Source organism: Perkinsus marinus (genome assembly GCF_000006405.1).
Source record: "Perkinsus marinus ATCC 50983 genomic scaffold scf_1104296955314, whole genome shotgun sequence".
In the NCBI taxonomy this organism is placed as follows: domain Eukaryota; phylum Perkinsozoa; order Perkinsida; family Perkinsidae; genus Perkinsus; species Perkinsus marinus.
The window spans coordinates 55777-73086 of record NW_003207807.1 but is presented as its reverse complement, the minus strand read 5'-3'; the positions used below and the strand labels follow the sequence as shown (position 1 = coordinate 73086).

Here is a 17310-nt window from a genome sequence, read left to right as displayed (position 1 = left end):
TACGACTTCTACTGGTGAGGCCGAAGAAGATGTTGAGGGCATAACTAGAGGGTGGTTTCAGAAGAGTAGGGCTAGGCCCATATCCAAACAAGCCTGAATAATCCCATCAATGAACATGGCCAACTTTGCAATGCTCCCCCTCATAAAAAACGAAGACCGCATACTCGACTCACTCTGATACCCATGAAGGTGGTCTTGGACCAGGCTCGAACCATATGCCATCGGGGGGGAGACAATGCATGTATGTTCTTTTGTTACATATCCTAACAGATGCGTCCCATACTCGTACTATCACCACCCATATCCGATATCCTAGCAAACTCTACTCTAAGGAGAACAAGAGACGGCAGGGCCATGTGACTAGACGAGCGAACAACTATGTGGAGTGAAAGCCTACAGTGAGCTGCCACTATGCGGAACAAGCCTCTGATGGGTGATGGTGCGACACCACAGCGTCCCAGTTGAAATCACCAATGACCACACTGGGTACGCCACTACCACCTCAGTGTGTCTTATGATTGATCGTAGTTTCGCTCACTGCCCGGCTCATCCTTCCCATCATTCATAACCCGCAATTAGATTCCAAACTTTATTATTGTCTAGAGCCAAGCAATAGTGCAAACTCTACGCTGAAACAAATACGACATCGTCAACGTAGAAACGCTAAACAGCAAATAACCCTAGACCAAACTAGATTACTTTATGGACGCTTCTTACCACACCGAACAGCCATGGGGCATACAAGACCCAGCCGAGCTAGAGAAGATACCACTTCTTTGCGAACATGATGAAACCTACCAATCAAGACCCTGAAACACAAAGAAGAAGTTCGGTTACGATTACAACTACACAATCAAAAGGAGGCCTGTAAACACTTATCCACAATGGATGCTGGAGACCTCTTATAGACTATGACGATGAACTGTCCATGAACACAGTTCGACGTTGTACAAGACCACACCCTATGCTCTCAATATAGATTGTGATGCAACAATGGAGTTTCACTCTGGTGATAACAACGCTAGTGAAAAACATATTTTACGACTACTACAGGCTGCGAATATCGCGCTTTTCACCGAGTTTTACGCCACTTCACGTAAAACGAGTGAAGCTCCAATGATACACTTCCGACACAAGAAGTCTCATCCTAAAGCGAGTTTACTCCAGAGCATATCCTTCTATCGGGATGAACAGTTGACAAGCCGCGATCCCCCATACGTAACCCAACACAACTCGCGTAAATTGTGCAAAGTCCCGTAGCCTCAGCAGCCGACTACTCAGTAGAGCTCTTCCAACAACCATCAAACTGCCACGTCAGCAGTTTAGTTCCTCTGGGGAGCACCGCGGCGAGGAGGGGCCTCACGGACGCGACGGTTCTCGGCGGAACGCACACGAACGACACGAGCGTGAATAGCGCAGGAAACGCAGTACACCTGCCAGAGAGCAACTCATATCTACAAAGGAGGCTGTGAGGTGATCCTTACCTGCTTGATGAAAAGCTTAGGGAGGGCGTAAGACTGGTAGACAGAGGCCTCGCGGATATCCCTCTGGGAAGAGGCATCGACGATGTTCCTCACATTGAAGCGCTTGATGGCCTTATCCTAAACACAATAAGGATGAGATCCCTCGATCATACATAGTAAGCTCATTCCACTGGCAATTCACCACTTCCTAGAGTGGCAATCCATGGTGAAAGCATTCAAGATGAGAAGCATTACCATACGCACTTATCAACAACAACAACAACCCCATAGTCCAAATTAATACCTTAGGGACGGCCCTGGCACAGTTGGAGCACCTCAAGATGCAGGTATGGCCGCGTCCGTGCTTAGAACGTCCGTTATTACGACGCTTAGTAGGCATGCTGAGTCTCGATCGGAGGTAGGGGCTGATCTAGGGCCTTTCAAGGGCTCGCTGCAACTTTATCGATCATCTGGGCGAGCGAGATTTTAGACTTCCAAAAATTCACGCTATCCTTGGATAGATCGTATGGGCGAGCGAGTCCTTTCCTTTTGGTCACTCTTGCCTTCCCGGTTGCTGTCCGCCCGTCGTAGGATATGTCTTACAACGCTGTAAAGGAGGAGCGCTGCCAAACCTTTGGCCGCAAGAAGAACGCTGTTGCCGTCGCCCTTGTCTCTACTGGCAAGGGTATGATCCGTGTCAATGGTATGCCCTTGGATCAGGTAATTATCAAACGGGTTCTCTTGGTGTAGGACATCGTTATTGAATCGATCGTTTGTGGTCAATTTTGGGTGGATTGGTATGTAGAGCATTGTCATTAGGTGAACCCTCCTACCCTTCGTGTGAAGGCTATGGAGCCCATCCTCCTCCTCGGTGCTGATCGCTTCCAGAACATAGACGTCCGTGTCCGCGTTCGTGGTGGTGGTTACACTTCCCAGATCTACGCCATCCGTCAGGCCATCGCCAAGGGAATCGTCTCTTACTACCAGAAGTGTAATAATCTCGAAAGGGTTGCTTTTGAACCTATTTTGCATTTCCATTCATTTGTATTTTGTTGTAGACATCGATGAGGTTTCCAAGAACGAGATCCGTGACATCCTGATCGCCTATGACCGTTCCCTCCTCGTTGCTGATCCCCGTCGTTGCGAGCCCAAGAAGTTCGGTGGCCATTCCGCCCGCGCACGCTTCCAGAAATCCTATCGATAAATGCTCTACCTGCTTTGTTGCCTTTGCTACTGTACATAGTAGTTATTGTTGCATCTGTTGGTTAACATTTTCGAAGGTGACTGTGAATGCTAGCTGGTTCGATGGTACCCACGACGTTTAACAGCAGCAGTTACGACCGGACAATAATTTTCTGTTTTGTGTTAGTAATCACTGACCGAGAAGATAGAATTGACTTATAATTTGGGATTATCCGCTCCGACTGTGCTTAGGAATGCTTTTGCCGAACCGCTATGGGCATACCTACAATCTTCGAAGGATTGAGTAAAACAAGTTGTTGTGACACTTCATGATGCACGCAAGGTCGGATGGGTCAGACTAAATAATGCAAATGTTCAAAAATTGTGAATATCACTAAACACGTACTTATACAATCAGTCGTTCATGGCGGTGTTTGATTGACCGGGCGTATCAGCTTTGTCAGAGATCCCACCGGTGTCCACAACGGACTCAACAGCGGCACTGAGCCAACCTCTGGCGAAGACTTCCTTGCTTGGATCATTACCGAGGATGCTACCAAGCTTCTCCACTCTAGACGCGTCGGAATCCATCAATCTAACCCTCACTTGGTTGTTGAAGCGGACCTTCTTAGCACAACCTTCGTCACTAGGACCACACACCTCCGCTGGTGATAGGGGGTCCTCTAGTGTCACCTCTTGTTCCCTCGTACCAGAGCATCGATCACTGTCCGAGGAAGTCGCCCTTACCCCATGGGCCACCCTTACGTGCCCGATTATCTCACTAGCAGTACCGCTACACGAGTGTTCACACCACGGGCAATGATAGTGATACCCAACTGCCTCCTCGAAGGCGTCAGGTGTTCGTCGTTGCCGTCTGAAGAATCGCGCTGATTCAGTTGGGCTGTACCGACGAGTCGATTCAGCACTCGGGGAGGCCGAGCCTGTTGCTGGCCATGATGGTCGCCCAGAGAGAGGGGTAGAGCTTCCACTCGCTGATCGTGCTCGCCGCTGAGGGAGTATCCGCTCAGGTTTGCCGCCACGTTCACAGCGACAGGGAAAGCTAGTGACGGCACCAAGGTTGACTCTTTTCGAGAAGTGATCCTTGAAGTAATGCTTCTGCAGGCTCCTAAACCCACACGGTAGAAACGATGCCGTCGTACAAAGAGGGCACTTGAAAACCCCTTCAAAAAGTTGGTTCATAGGATGCTCCAGAGGATGCACAAAAACAGTGTCTGTGTATTGCAGAGGGGACCGCCAAGGCTCAGCAGCCGACTCAGGTTGACTCGGTACTAGCCTCGCTAGGGGAGTCCTCCGATGTAGAGCATTTTGATTATTGGCCATTTACATCAATACCACTGTATGCTACCCTGGTATTCAAGTTAACTCAAAGCTGTTTTACATTAATGAGTATATCCACGAAATATGACGGGAGCTCACCAATACTACCCCTGGTGTAGTGCGATCATCATCATCAGCATCATCAGCAGCTACAGGCAGAAACAATCCCCCTCTACAAAGCGTAGAATTCAAAGTCACGATCCTTCTTGCGGACATGCTCCTTCCAGCCCTAACAAAAGGTCACCAGGGAAGCAGTAGGAGTAGGCTCACCTTCTCAAAGTCCTTCTGCGTCACCACATAACGATTCCTCCTCACAGCTTGCATACCTAATCGATCGGTTCATCCAATGACCCTCTATAGAGTCCTTGCCTGCTTCTTGACATATTGCCGCTATGTCGGCGGCAGATATCTTCTCCGGTCTTGATACAAAGTCCTCGAGATCGACATCTTCAGAAAGGTTCATCTTCCCCGTAATAGTTTGGAAGATAAGCCTAATAGGTATCAATAGAGCAGTACCGTAAAAGCTCTGGGAAGACTACCTCCGCTGCCTCCTGTCAGGTAGTGGGAACTCGATCTTCCTATCGAGCCGACCAGGACGTAACAGTGCCGGGTCTAGTGTATCCGCACGGTTGGTCGCCATAATAACCTACAACATGCCTACGACTACTCCCCACGTATATTCGGTCATGACTACCTTCACAGTAGTGTCTTGATCGAAGCCATCCATCTGATTGAGCAACTCCAATAGGATACGCTGAACCTCTCTGTCGGCACCTGTCGGTGGACCGCTGACCATGATGTGAGAATGATGGCTCACCCGTCTGGGCATCAAATCGCTTAGTGGCAATGGAATCAATCTCATCGATGAAGACGATAGAAGGGGCCTGCTCTCGAGCCAAACGGAATACGTCCCTCACCATCCGTGGACCCTCGCCTGAGCATAACGCCCATGTATGATAGCAAAGCGAATACGTAACTACCTAGGTATTTCTGAACAAACTCTGAGCCGACCATCCTGATGAAGGTGGCGGTAGTATGATTGGCCACAGCCTTAGCTAACATAGTTTTACCGGTACCTACCGGAACATCATGTTAAGACCCCACCACTTGCAAGCTTACCAGGAGGACCATACAGCAAAACACCACTAGGAGGATCGATACCAATCTGAGCATACCTACAGAAGGATTCTTGTACTCGGCTGGTAGCCTTGCATTCCCTTACAGGTCCTTCTGCACTAATGGCAGCTCCACCGCCTCTCTGATCTCCTGTTTCTGTATATCCAAACCTCCTATATCAGCATAAGTCACATCGGGTTTCTCCGTCATAGCAGCCGACTGCACAGTAGAGTCGGCCTCGGGCGGTAGTATTTCCACAACAGCATGTGAATGTCGATGTAAGGCGACAGAGCATCCTGGCTTGAGGTCCTCCCTATTGATGGTGGAGAGGATCCGGACATAGTCACTAGAGCCCTGTGAGCTCTGTATGATGCCGTGCTCAGCATCAATGATCTCAGAGAACTGCCCTATGACCAGAGGGACTGAACGGACTCTCTGAATCTCCTCTCTGGCCCGAACCATCTCCCTCTTCAAGTTTTTAGTCTCATATTTGATGTACCTAACACAGGCCAATGTTACAGCGGCGCGAGACAGAGAAGATGGCAGTCTACTCTTCCTGGATATCTAACTGCTCTAGCTGCTTCTGCAACTCCTTAAAACGCCGGTACCTATCGCGCATGGTCTCGCTGTACAACAACACAGATCGATACATACATATCAATATCATTGCTGGTGCCCATAGCTTGTATACAGTCGCCTGTAGCAAAAGGCGTCCGAGCGGCTACCATTGCCGCTGACATTGTGGGTGATTGCCGACAACTGATACACCCTGACAGCAATACCAAACGGAGCACCCTCTGGAAGTACGTTGCCACTACCAATGGCCCACTCTAGAACATATCCTTCCCCCAAGACCCCCACCTCCAAACGCAACAAGAAGCACATCGATACCTCAATAGCTCGTGCACGTGCTGTTGTCTGTCGAGACGTAGTCATAGTTCCGTCATGAATAATAATGATATAATTAATTCACCATGGTCTGCCATCTTTAATCACGCCTATGTAGCAGAGCAGCGAAGTCCGAATACAGATCATCATATCCTTCCCCCTCCTGGTCAAAGATCTTCTTCACATCAGCAAGAGTCTCATCAGTGCTCTGCTCCTGGGCATTGAGGCGCTTGATGCTCGCCAAGAACTTATCGAAGGTGTCATTAGACAATCTAGAGGACGACCTTATACTAACAAAGAGCGGAACTCAGTCGTAGTCTACCTGGACCTAGCCATCTTGAAGAAGCTTTTACCATCGACGGCACTAGCACGGCCTCCAGCACTATCTCCGCTCACATCCCTCATAGTACTCTGAAAATGATAGATAACTTTAGAGGAATAAAGAAGAGAGGATTCTCACATCTTGGGTCTTCTGCTGCAGCAGGCCAATACCCGATATCGATGAAGTACTGTTATTAACAGGGGAGGTATTGGAGGTTGAGGGCATAGTGTTGGGGAAGGCTCCTGGATTAGAGAGGCCACCGAACTGACTGCCATTATGCTGATTAGAATTGTTGAAGCTGCCGTACACACTCGCTGAAGCCACCGGCTGAGAACACACAGATAATAGCCTGGGAGTCTCCACACTCCACTTACAGTAGTGCACATAGGTGGCGGGGCCGCGGAGGCAGCCATAGGGGCGATACCCTGAGATTACCATAGGTAACCAACAACCAATAGGATTGACTCACTTGAAGGAAGCTCTCTCTCCTGAGGAACCTCGTGTCCGCATACCCATTAGTGTCACCATCGTTCACCCTGGAAAATTCACTCTGGAAAGAGTCCAAGCCGCCAACTAGAGTCTGCTTGAGTCGCTCGAACTGCTCCAACTGCTGGTTTTGCTAAGAGGATTAGAACAGGTCCTTCGACCAAGCGTGAACCACAAGGAAATAATCTCACGGCCCTCAGGTTTTGAATAAGATTCCTATTCTCCTCCTGCAACTTCTTGCACTGTTCCCGCGAGTCGATCAGCTCCACGTCCAAAGTATTAGCCCTCTTCATGGTTTGCATGTGCTACGGCAAGGGACTGGACAGCGAGAGGAAGATGTAGTGACTTACAGCAGCCTTCTCTTGATCAAGACTCAATCGCTGTGCACGGACATCGTGCTCCAAGGACTGCATCTTCGACCTGCAGTAGTCCCCATTGGGTAGTAGAAGAAGATGACTTCTCTCGACCTACATGTAGGCATTCTGTATGACCTTGATGCCAACGCCGAAACACTCATCAGGAGAGTCGGGCAGCTGGATGTTACGCTTGGTAGAGTGATCAACAGACATAAGGTAAGTGGTTGCACTACAAGAGAGTACATTAGCAGTAGCCACCAAAACTAGACGCATCCATTTATCCACGAAATGGTACAAACGATTATGTTAGTCACAAAGTTAGATATCATATCATTCAATTCAGCTTCACGGTAACCGCGGAACCATCAAGCCCTGCCTCACGAACAGTAAGACTGAGATCAGTCAGTGGCTTAGGAGGAAAGCCGCATGCCAGTGTTAGAGCGGTAGAGTCAGCTCCGATGCAGGAGGCAGCGAAGGCTACCACATCCGAGACTCTATGAGAATCCAGGTTGAACTTCTGTACCTTCCGTTGGCCATCAGGGAAGCGGAACTGGATAGTAGCTAGAGGCTTCGAGTTGTCCAAATCCACTGTAGTGCCAGTGTGAGTCTCTACCTTAGGACCAGCACTACCACCCAAAGTCTGACCATGACCAGCGAATAGACCACCATGGTCGTCACTATTGGTAGTAGCCTCAGTAGTAGGGCCAGTGTAATCCTCGTCCTTCTGATTCACCATCACTTGAACCTCACGCATGTTCTGACCAGATGCCACCACTGCCTCCTGAATCTCTAGCGGAGCGATGCCCTGACGCATATCCTGCAAGGCCCGGGCATTCTCCGGTATGGATGTATCTCTGAAAGGACCCCCATTCACTTGGAAGCCGTTACGATAGACAGTGACAATGAAACGGTTGTCTGGAGGCTTCTGACCAGGCTCGGGAGGATTGAAGACGGCCAGACCTGACTTCTCTCCCCCAGTGAAGGAGCTGGTTGCATTAGGGTCGTTGTCATGCTGCTGACCATCGTCCGAGTCGAACAGACTTCGAATGTTGGACATATCCCAAAGAGAACTAAAACTAGTATGATCATCGAGTACACCGAGGAAGCTCGGGCCCGCTCAGCCTCCTATCGCAAGACGCAAAATCCAACCTCACCTAACGAGAATGAGCTCACATGGGTACGCCTGAAAACTGCCCATGGATAGGAGTACGAAGACGATGAACCGACCTAGCGTGACCTCACCTTTTACCTCAAGTCGATAGCCTATAACGTCATGCATCTCCCTATGCAGTTCATCGCGCTGAGATGGACCTATCGTGATGGGCCCGTTCCGTAACTGTCACCACCGACTGCTTGCTTGTTGCTACCGCGGGCGCGCGCGTATTTTCTCAGCGGAGCGAAACGGACGATGCTCGCAAGATTCACTTTAAACACAGTGATTGATTGCTCCTTTCGTACAAGTATGGGGAATCAGCCCAGTAAGCTGACCTTGGAGGAACAGATGCGCGCTAATAAGCGCATGATAAACCGGGCCGTTAGGGAGCTCGATCGGGAGAGGATGGGACTGCAAAGGAATGTACTGGCAGGAGACTTGTTATGGTGTAGGGCATCTTGGGGGGCATTTTAGGAACAAAAATTAATTACCGATATCAAGCAAGCTGCTAAAAAGAACCAGATGGGGCCAGTGAAGATCATGGCTAAGGACTTGGTACGATTGCGTTGGTCCTATGGGAAAAAGGTTGCCAGTGTTGGTGGCCAGGTCAGGACTCGTCGATACGAGTCGAAGTTTATGGAAATGAAGTCACATCTACAAGGGGTTAGCTTGAGGATGCAGACCGTTAAATCAACAGAGGCAATGGCGCGGAGTATGAAGGGCTGCACACAGGCTATGGTAGTACTATCATCCCGAGGTAGAGGGGTACAATCTAATCTCTAGGCTCGTATGAACAAACAACTTAATCTACCCCAACTGCAGAAGATAATGCAGGAGTTCCAGGAGGAGACTGAGAAGATGGGCTTGACTGAAGAGGTAGTAGTAGGGTCAGGAAGTCAGAAGTCGGATATACTCGTACAGGTCATGGGTGACACTATTGACGATGTCCTTGGTGAAGTCGGAGATGAGGAAGAGGAGGAGGCCATTGTTGGCCAGGTGTTGGAAGAGATTGGTGTTGATATGAACGAGGTCTTGGCTAACGCTCCAGGATCAGCATTACCGGCGGGTAACAATTCCATCAGATCCCAGGTTCGATCCCATCATGATGCATTTTGGTATAGGTCAGAAGGCTTCAGTGGGTGTTGGCAAGAAAACTCAGCAACAGGCTGTGGCTGAGGGTGCGGCTACCGCTTCTGGTAGGACTAGTGGAAGACAGGACAATAAGGAGAATAACAGAGGCAACGGTGACGGTGGTAGTAGGGGTGCAACTAGGCTCTGACTAGGACTGGGTATTGACATAATTCGCTTCTTTAGGAGATCCTCCTTCCCCTCCACCACCTCCAGAGAACGATCTAGAGAGTAGACTCAATGCATTGAAGCGATGACGATCACGTGAGGGTAGCTGTGCAATTCTGTAGAAGTTCAGGAGGAACCACTGTAACCCCTCCCATCTAGATTGGAGCCTTCTGATAATCAGCAACAATATTTGCATCACCCTCATTTCTACTCAGCATGTTATCATGTGCACCTTCTTGTGTTGCGGCTATCGACTTGTTCTATCAGCCCTAGTATGATTTCTCCTGCATGGACTCCGGCGCAGGAGCTCCTGTAGATCGTCTCAAGGTGCTGGGTGCATCGTTGCTAGACCCTCTGACTCCGATACCTAGGAGGAGCTCCTTCAGCGGCGGGTTGTTGTGAGACATCCCCTTCTACTAACTCGCACTATACCTTCCTTTCTCTAGTGCAGTAGTAAGGTGATGGCTTCCTGTACAGTTGTATTGGTGAGAAGTCAATGTAACTGCCTGGGGGTGATTCAGGCACGGCTAGTGTGGTTCGTAACGGGGCCTTGTACATATGAGGAAATAATCGTGCCAGTGGAGGTCCGAATGTCCTATTCAAGCTTTATCTCAACACTAGACTTTGTGGTAGCTGAGATGAGTAGGGGTACTCAGTATCATTCAGGTCTAATGTTCATTCTCGCGGAGACACTCCGGCAGGGCGTGAGAACAACGGTGCCGTTATAAGGAAACATACGTAGGGAAATAGTATACCACTACGTATGGCTCGTTAGTCGACCTTTTAGGTATGTTTTTGTGGTTATTCAGAATACAGCTGGCTTGATGATGACTTCCACTCCTTCAACTTCGACACGTCTACTTGGGCATCTATTGAGGTCATTCCAGTAGCATTCCGCCCGGCGCGAGATTCATCATAAACCTGAGCAAGGCTCATATCGATGAAAACGAGATGATACAATCGTGTTGTAGGCAGGCATCATAACTCGGCGACCTCATCGCCCGGGATATGAGGCCATCGTGGCTCACGGCTCCTTGTGGATACATCTAGGAGGGTGCTAGGGGGCGGGGGACAATCAATGACTTGACGACCGTTTTAGTGAGTGAAGCGGATAGAGTAGAAGCGATGACGAAATGAGTATGCTTAGAAAAGGTCGCGGTCGCAAATCTACATCGAACATCAGGTACGTGAAGCTAGGTAGTCGGCCCAGGACGGAGCCTGTCAGGAATGGGAGACAAGGCGTCAAGTGCTGTGCAGCGTGCGGAGTTGGTGATAATAAAACACAAAAAGTATTCACGTTGGCAATGTCCTTAACTACTTGAATATTCATGTTATATCTTGTGTGTATGAGAACTAAACAAGTGAGTGTATACTGTCGTCTCTATATACCTATTTCAAACTACGGTTTTGGGTTATCAGTAGTGCAGAGCTTCTTCTAGTCTGCCCTGAGCCAAGTCCATGGTCTCGCGTCTATTGATCGAGATGATGGAGGAAAGAAAGGGGATCTTCCTCGAGCGAGCGGAGCGATTATTACACTTGAAGTTTTTTTAACATGGCAGGAGAACGTCGAGTTAGACACAGAATCCTCTCGTGGCTTCCACCGGTCATCATCGTTGCCCTGGGGACCACGATATCGTGGAGTATGGCTATGCATCTAGGAACAGTTCCATCACCAAGTACTCTCCCAGGTGGTACAGTGGATATAGGTTCTCATGTTTTAGCTTCCAGTCGCGATTCCCCCTCGGTTGCCGATAACAAACAGCTCTTCTCTGGCGAGTAAGGAGGGATGCGATATGAGTTCTTCATTTCGATCCAGTCTCTTCTCTTGACTACATGTAGTCACTATGAGTCCTATCTGTTCAGGTGGGCGATCGGAAGCCTCCATCAGTGCTCCCCAAGGCCGATACGAGAGGACTTTTCCTCGTGGGATGTGGATGCCTATCAAGTGCAACACTGCCCGCCGAAGGATAGCAGAGGTAGAAGACTAGCATCCGTTATTCACCAGCTTCGGGGTCGACTAGTGGCTCGAGTCAGTAGCCTCAGCTAGAGGCCCTTTAGTACCCCACCTCCAAATTGGGGAGCGGACGCCTAGAGCTCGCACTCGTAATTAGCCTACGATTACGAACGGAAACCTCTGTCACTCCCTCAGGCAGACTCCTAGCTGTTCATCGGAGTATTACCTGCTCATATGCTTCAGGTGCTGCATATCACTTCGTACTAGCCAACTCGACACATCCTCTCAATAACATCTGCGATGAGGATACTGGACTTTGCCACCTCCCGAAGGAGGCATCTACCGGGTGTTCGACTGATTTCTACGCTCTAGACGAGTACCCACGAGTACTCTCATCGGAAGAGGTGGAGTATCCGAATCAGAAGCCTCGGTCAAAGATGAATCTCCATGGAGGTTATTTCCAGCTAACTCATGATGCGCTTATACTTCATAACTGTTCGACCACCGTCGAATGGACTATCTTCCACTTGCGACGCATACCCAGCAAAGCAGCTCACAAGTCAGTAACCCGGCGTGAAGCGACTCTTGCTCTCAGCGGCGTCTTTGGGGCCGCTTTTCAGCCAGCGTCCCATGAGGGACGAAATAGAGCTGCATATAACACCGACCACGTGACGTTGATTATAATAGATGCCATCAGCCGAGCCCACTTCATGAGAACTTTTCAAAAAACTAGAGAATACGTTGAAGGTAAACGAGCTGCTCGGGAGGGTTATGTGATGGGTGGATATATCGGGACTGGTAAATTTACTATGCTGGCCATGACATCTTTCCAAATCGGTTATTTTAACCCGTTGACGCCTCTCATGGAAATTGCTACGAATGATGGGAGGACGAAAGGCCTGGTAGGTGTACAGGGTTGGATTCAGGGTTTATGGCATCTTTCGTTGTCTCCTGAGCCATGCTTCTCCATTGATATACCCGTCTGTATCAGGCGCAATATGCAAGGGAGGCTGGTATGATATCTGCTGTATGTTCCGGTATCCATGGATTCAATTTACTCGCTTACAATTGGAAGGATGGTCAACTCGGCCCCCATCACTATTTGAATGCTCTGGAGGATAAAGTCGTTGGACTGTCAAAGATATATGAAGGAAAGACTGTTCTCGAATGTACCGGCAATCTTCGTCAAGAGGAGTACTGCCTTCCCGTCGGGAAGAGTGTCGCCATGGCGTATGAGGGGAGGGAAGGTGTCCGCCTCTTCCAACAGTTGTATATGATGGGCAACCATCAAGGCGATCAACTGTATGGTGTTGGTTGGGATGATGAGCTTGTTGAATACCTCGAGTGGCAGGATGACTTCTACACTAGGTTGGGTCAACGGCATACTACAATTGTTATGAGCGATCATGGCAACCAGTGGGCTGGTCATAAGGCTGCTGCCAACGAGAGATACTCACCCTTGGCCATAATTCTATCCAATCAGGAGTTCCCCCCTGATGTGCATCAAGTTCTCTCATATAACGAGCTTGCTTTGATCACAAGTATCGATCTTCATAACACAGTCCTGGCCCTCATGGACGGAGAGATCCTGCCAGTTAGCTGTAGTTAGTAGACGAATCACCGCTGTCGAATTTGTTGGTTTCTGTTCAGGTCGGCGGGAATCACCCAACTGCGACGTTTCTATCCGGAACATATTCACAACGAAGGTACCAGACAGGGGTCCTCGGCAGATGGGCATACCAACAAAGTAAAGCAGTGTTATATGACTTCAGTGTTGCTATCTCCAGGGTTGTTCCTTTTCTTTCAGAGCTTCTCCTTGTTCCGTAGAATGGGGGGAAGAGTCTTCAAGTGTCCCCCACGGTATTATTGAGCACATCATCTCCTTCATCAATTCTCAACACTCACCAGGATCAGCTTGCCTCGATCTCGAGCTTTCTCCTGAATTCACTCCGACTATACGTCGAACGACTGATGAGTCCAACGGGATTGTCCGCTTACGGCTACAGGCGCGGGACTTGCCAACGGTATCGATGCTATATGATGTGGAACTCATTGGAGACACCCCTCAATTCGCTGAACCCAGAGAGACTTATATGAGTTTTCAAGCCTGCATGCCAAAAGATACATCATCCTTCAACAAGCGGACCTGCCTCTGCGACAAGTTTTCCACTTGATGTAGTGCTATTTTAATATGCAAAAATTCTTCCATTGCTCTAAGGTAAACACTTCCTGTCTTACTCGCATACTGTTCTTCTTCTCTTTTCTTAATAAGAAAAGGGGAGTGTCTCAAACTGTCAAACTTAGATGTGTATTGTCAAAGTTGGGCGCGTATTGTCATTCTTGGATGAGATAGTGTCAATCTTGGACTCAATAAATCGAGGGTATGTCAAAGTTGGATATGTACTTTCAAACTTGGACCCAACAAACCGAAGGTGGCCATTGGCACAGTGCCAAAGATGAATGTATATTTTCAAAGTTGCACCCGATATTTCGCGCTTATGTCAAACATGAATACGTATTGACAATACGGTATTGTCAATTTTGGATGTGACACTGACATAGTTGCATGTGCATCTGTCAAACTTGTACGGGAAAAGGTGTAGTCCTTATCAAGAAGTTCTTGACATGAACGACATAGTTGGCCGCTCGTTCGCCCAACGGCGGAATGGACCCTACGGCAAGAGCCCAAACTAACGATGTTCTACAGTGGAGAATTCTCGAGCTTGTTTCTGCTATGCACAATCACATAGAGCACGTCATTGACGTGACGTCGAGATCCCCGCCGGTCAACCTCTCTAGTACGGTTCCATCTGTAGGAACATGCATAGTTACCTTTCCTGGGCCACCTTGAATAGCTCGTTAGTACCGCAATACCGCCAAACGGATTATCCACACTCGATAAATCTTTGGCGAAGTACGATTCAGTGTGGCCGATATATCCAGAGTACGCTTGACTGGACCACTGGAAGGTTTGAACGTAAAGATGTCGCGTAATAGTAAGACGTTGCCACTGACAACTTGTCAGTGTGACAACATGAGAATGGGGTGTTCACTGATAAGCGAGCTGATGCTCGGTGCAGAGTCGGCCTGCCACTGGTCACGGTTACAGAAACAGCATCACGTCTAATCGATGGTAGATCATCTATCTGATCACAGCAGACTATCTGGTGGCAGAATGGCGCCCTGAACTGCGTATGTCCAACCCCGATATGATATCTTCCGTCAGATATGACATAAACTGATCCTCTGTCCAGACAGAGAATTTTATATTCCAGGGGGCAATATTTATTGTTTTTGAGCATCACTTGGAAGAACACCACTACTGCTAGGAGCCCGTTTGCATTCTTCAGGCTGCGAGCGAACAACAGCGTAACTCGAGACCCTCTGGGGCAGGTTAGAATTTCTATGAGCATTTCCTTTCGTATTTCGCGCATCGCTTCCTTGGCAACTCAGCGAGAACCGCTGCTTCCGTCAAGCTGCAATCCTTATACCCAGAGCGTATTTCGGCCATCATGACGACACCAAGCTGCGTACATTTCGGGGTCATGACCGGTCCCTTGTGACCCCACATCCATTGTCTCGGCCACCAGCATAACCCGAGCTAGATCAGCACGATCGTCGTGCCACGACGTAGTTGGCCGCTCGTTCGCCCAACGACATTCGGTCGGTCACTTGTCAGCGGTTTGCAGAGTTCGTACCTCGCGGAATGGACTCTACGGCAAGAGCTCGAACTAACGACATTCTACGATGGAGAATTCCGAACTTATTTCTGATAAGCACAATCACATTGAGCACGTCGAGATCCCCGTCGGCCAACCACTCTAGTACTGTTCCAGCTGTGGGAGCATCCATGGTTACCTTCCCTGGGCCACCCTGAATAGCCCCGTTAGGACCGCGACACGGCCTAACTGATTATCCACACTTGATAAATCTTCAGGGAAGTAAGATTCAGTGTGACCAATATATCCGGAGTACGCTTGACTAGATCACTGAGGTTTGAACGCAAAGATGTCGCGAACTCGTAGGACGTTGTCAGCATGACAACATGGGAATGTGGTGTTCGCTGATAAGCGAGCTGATGCTCGGTGCAGAGTAGGCCTGCTACTGGTTACGATTGCAGAAACAGCATCACACCTAATATATGATGTATCATCTATCTGATCGCAGCAGACTATCTGGTGGCAAAATGGCGCCATGAACTACGTATATCCAACTCCGATATGATATCTTCTGCCAGATACGACAAATTGATCCAGGATCAGAGGACCTCTGCCCAGACAGAGAGCTCCATTTTCCATGGGACAATGTGTATTGTTTTTGAGCATCACTTGAAAGAAGGTTCATCTTTTGGCTCCCAAAATGTCCTCCCCCGACTCGCGGCCTTCACGTGGCGAACCGGATGAGCCGCTCGCTGTCTCTTCGACAGCTGATGCGGTGACCGACAGCAAGCGGAGAGGACGACGCCAGGGGACGCGATCACAAGACGCCCTGAGGAGGCGTCGGGCGGCAAGAGCTGCCAGGCGTCGACTCAAGCGCCAGCGTACCCGGGCACATCGCGATAGTTCTGAGAGGCGTAGGACACCCTCAGTTACTGCGAACTACAGTCCTCATAGTGGTGGATCCACCGGGTCGTACTTCTGTAGGGACGTAGACCCCAGTGTGATACGCATGTACACCTGGAACGTACGTTCTCAATTAGGATACGCCAACAGGTTGGCAGTCGTTGAGTCCTTGAAGGCGATCGGGAGTGATGTCCCAATAATCGCCCTACAGGAAACTCGACTACGAGAGGAAGTGCAAGGAGAATCGCTAGGGGACCACATCCTCTACAGCTCTCCTGCACTACGCGGAATCGGTGGAGTGGGTTTCCTAGTCCATCCCAATGTCAGGGTTCAGTCGTGGGTATCTGTTTCTAACAGAATAGCTCACATCACGCTGAACAGTGGCATAACCATTGTTGTGTGCTACGCTCCCACAGAGGTAGCGCCGCAGGGTCAAAAAGATGAGTTTTGGGATGCTGTCGAAGAAGTGGTGAGACTAGAACGTCCGGAAATTGTCTGCGGTGACTTCAACGCCAGGCTAGGTTCAGATCTCGCAAGGGATCCGATCCACGGCCTCGGCAAGGCTTATGCCTATGAGGAGACCAATGACAATGGATGGAGACTAGTCATGCTTGCTGCTGCCTCACATATGGGCCATGCAGCGAGTCATTTCCTCAAGCCCCAAACTCACCTTGGGACGTGGCATAGCCCGGTAGAGAAGTGCTGGCATCAGCTAGATCACTTCCTGATCCGGAGCAACAGGAAACTACAAGTGCTGGATGTTCGTGTGAGACGGACAGTCATGGGGTCATCTGATCACTGTGCACTAGAACTCTCATTTCGTAACACAGCAACTTGTCGGCCCACCCGGCGTCTGCAAGGACGGAAACTAGCCTCACGTTCTATCGTTGATAGACGGGCTTTTAATGCGAAGGTCCGCGAAAAGGAAGCCCAGCATGAGTTCGAGATGGATATGATCCATACTTGTCCTCAGGATGGTGCCTACTCAGACGTAGTCCATGCATTTCAAGCTTCCATGCGTAAGCTGGATGGGGTGAAATCTTGTCCTGGAAAGCCCTGGTTCTCTGCATCTCATGTCGGAGCTGCAGTTAGCGAGAAGAGACTGAAATGGAAGGCATTCCTATCTAGGAAGACGCCAGAAGCTTTCAAGTCATACCGCGAAGCTCGCAGTAACGTGGTTGCAGTAGTGAAAAA

The 17310-nt window shown here is 49.4% G+C and overlaps 9 protein-coding genes across 9 annotated transcripts in view; 4 read left to right on the top strand and 5 right to left on the bottom strand.

The window, feature by feature from the left end:
- Positions 1-1244: 1244 nt before the first annotated feature.
- On the bottom strand, positions 1245-1887 carry Pmar_PMAR024045 (40S ribosomal protein S26-A, putative). The gene is made up of 3 exons (XM_002775779.1): positions 1768-1887; positions 1485-1601; positions 1245-1433 (listed from the first exon to the last, which is right to left on the bottom strand). Exons 1-3 carry the CDS (start codon positions 1861-1863, stop codon positions 1323-1325), a joined length of 324 nt encoding a protein of 107 aa, XP_002775825.1. The 5' UTR covers positions 1864-1887; the 3' UTR covers positions 1245-1322.
- A 146-nt stretch (positions 1888-2033) lies between these two features.
- Positions 2034-2809, top strand: Pmar_PMAR024044 (40S ribosomal protein S16, putative). The gene is made up of 3 exons (XM_002775778.1): positions 2034-2183; positions 2283-2454; positions 2522-2809. Exons 1-3 carry the CDS (start codon positions 2058-2060, stop codon positions 2665-2667), a joined length of 444 nt encoding a protein of 147 aa, XP_002775824.1. The 5' UTR covers positions 2034-2057; the 3' UTR covers positions 2668-2809.
- A 221-nt stretch (positions 2810-3030) lies between these two features.
- Positions 3031-3986, bottom strand: Pmar_PMAR024043 (hypothetical protein; the record flags this gene model as incomplete). Its single annotated transcript, XM_002775777.1, has 1 exon — positions 3031-3986. The coding sequence occupies one exon, from the start codon at positions 3984-3986 to the stop codon at positions 3060-3062; it is 927 nt and encodes a 308-aa protein (XP_002775823.1). The 3' UTR covers positions 3031-3059.
- A 169-nt stretch (positions 3987-4155) lies between these two features.
- On the bottom strand, positions 4156-5839 carry Pmar_PMAR024042 (26S protease regulatory subunit 6B, putative; the record flags this gene model as incomplete). The annotated part of the gene is made up of 11 exons (XM_002775776.1): positions 4156-4212; positions 4254-4309; positions 4353-4474; positions 4523-4629; positions 4678-4757; positions 4801-4917; positions 4964-5059; positions 5103-5158; positions 5206-5598; positions 5651-5725; positions 5754-5839. 11 exons carry the CDS (start codon positions 5837-5839, stop codon positions 4156-4158), a joined length of 1245 nt encoding a protein of 414 aa, XP_002775822.1.
- A 168-nt stretch (positions 5840-6007) lies between these two features.
- Positions 6008-7364, bottom strand: Pmar_PMAR024041 (conserved hypothetical protein; the record flags this gene model as incomplete). Its single annotated transcript, XM_002775775.1, has 8 exons — positions 6008-6259; positions 6310-6398; positions 6448-6636; positions 6684-6734; positions 6779-6928; positions 6987-7100; positions 7146-7215; positions 7267-7364. The coding sequence occupies 8 exons, from the start codon at positions 7362-7364 to the stop codon at positions 6088-6090; spliced, it is 933 nt and encodes a 310-aa protein (XP_002775821.1). The 3' UTR covers positions 6008-6087.
- A 71-nt stretch (positions 7365-7435) lies between these two features.
- Pmar_PMAR024040 (Pb-reticulocyte binding protein, putative) lies at positions 7436-8497 on the bottom strand. The gene has a single exon (XM_002775774.1). It carries the CDS (start codon positions 8206-8208, stop codon positions 7486-7488), a length of 723 nt encoding a protein of 240 aa, XP_002775820.1. The 5' UTR covers positions 8209-8497; the 3' UTR covers positions 7436-7485.
- A 116-nt stretch (positions 8498-8613) lies between these two features.
- Pmar_PMAR024039 (Charged multivesicular body protein 2A, putative) lies at positions 8614-9805 on the top strand (the record flags this gene model as incomplete). The annotated part of the gene is made up of 7 exons (XM_002775773.1): positions 8614-8727; positions 8779-8859; positions 8911-9042; positions 9088-9180; positions 9226-9370; positions 9426-9557; positions 9619-9805. 7 exons carry the CDS (start codon positions 8614-8616, stop codon positions 9687-9689), a joined length of 768 nt encoding a protein of 255 aa, XP_002775819.1. The 3' UTR covers positions 9690-9805.
- Positions 9806-9888: 83 nt separating this feature from the next.
- Pmar_PMAR024038 (hypothetical protein) lies at positions 9889-13305 on the top strand (the record flags this gene model as incomplete). Its single annotated transcript, XM_002775772.1, has 9 exons — positions 9889-9998; positions 10267-10338; positions 10784-10869; positions 11322-11376; positions 11464-11576; positions 11798-12007; positions 12242-12456; positions 12546-13155; positions 13205-13305. The coding sequence occupies 9 exons, from the start codon at positions 9889-9891 to the stop codon at positions 13303-13305; spliced, it is 1572 nt and encodes a 523-aa protein (XP_002775818.1).
- A 2608-nt stretch (positions 13306-15913) lies between these two features.
- Positions 15914-17310, top strand: part of Pmar_PMAR024037 (Craniofacial development protein, putative) — a gene marked incomplete at both ends in the record, with an annotated part of 2605 nt that continues 1208 nt past the window's right edge. Inside the window, one exon of the mRNA XM_002775771.1 lies at positions 15914-17135. Within this exon, the coding sequence (XP_002775817.1) occupies positions 15914-17135 (1222 nt within the window). The remainder of the gene's footprint in view (positions 17136-17310) is intronic.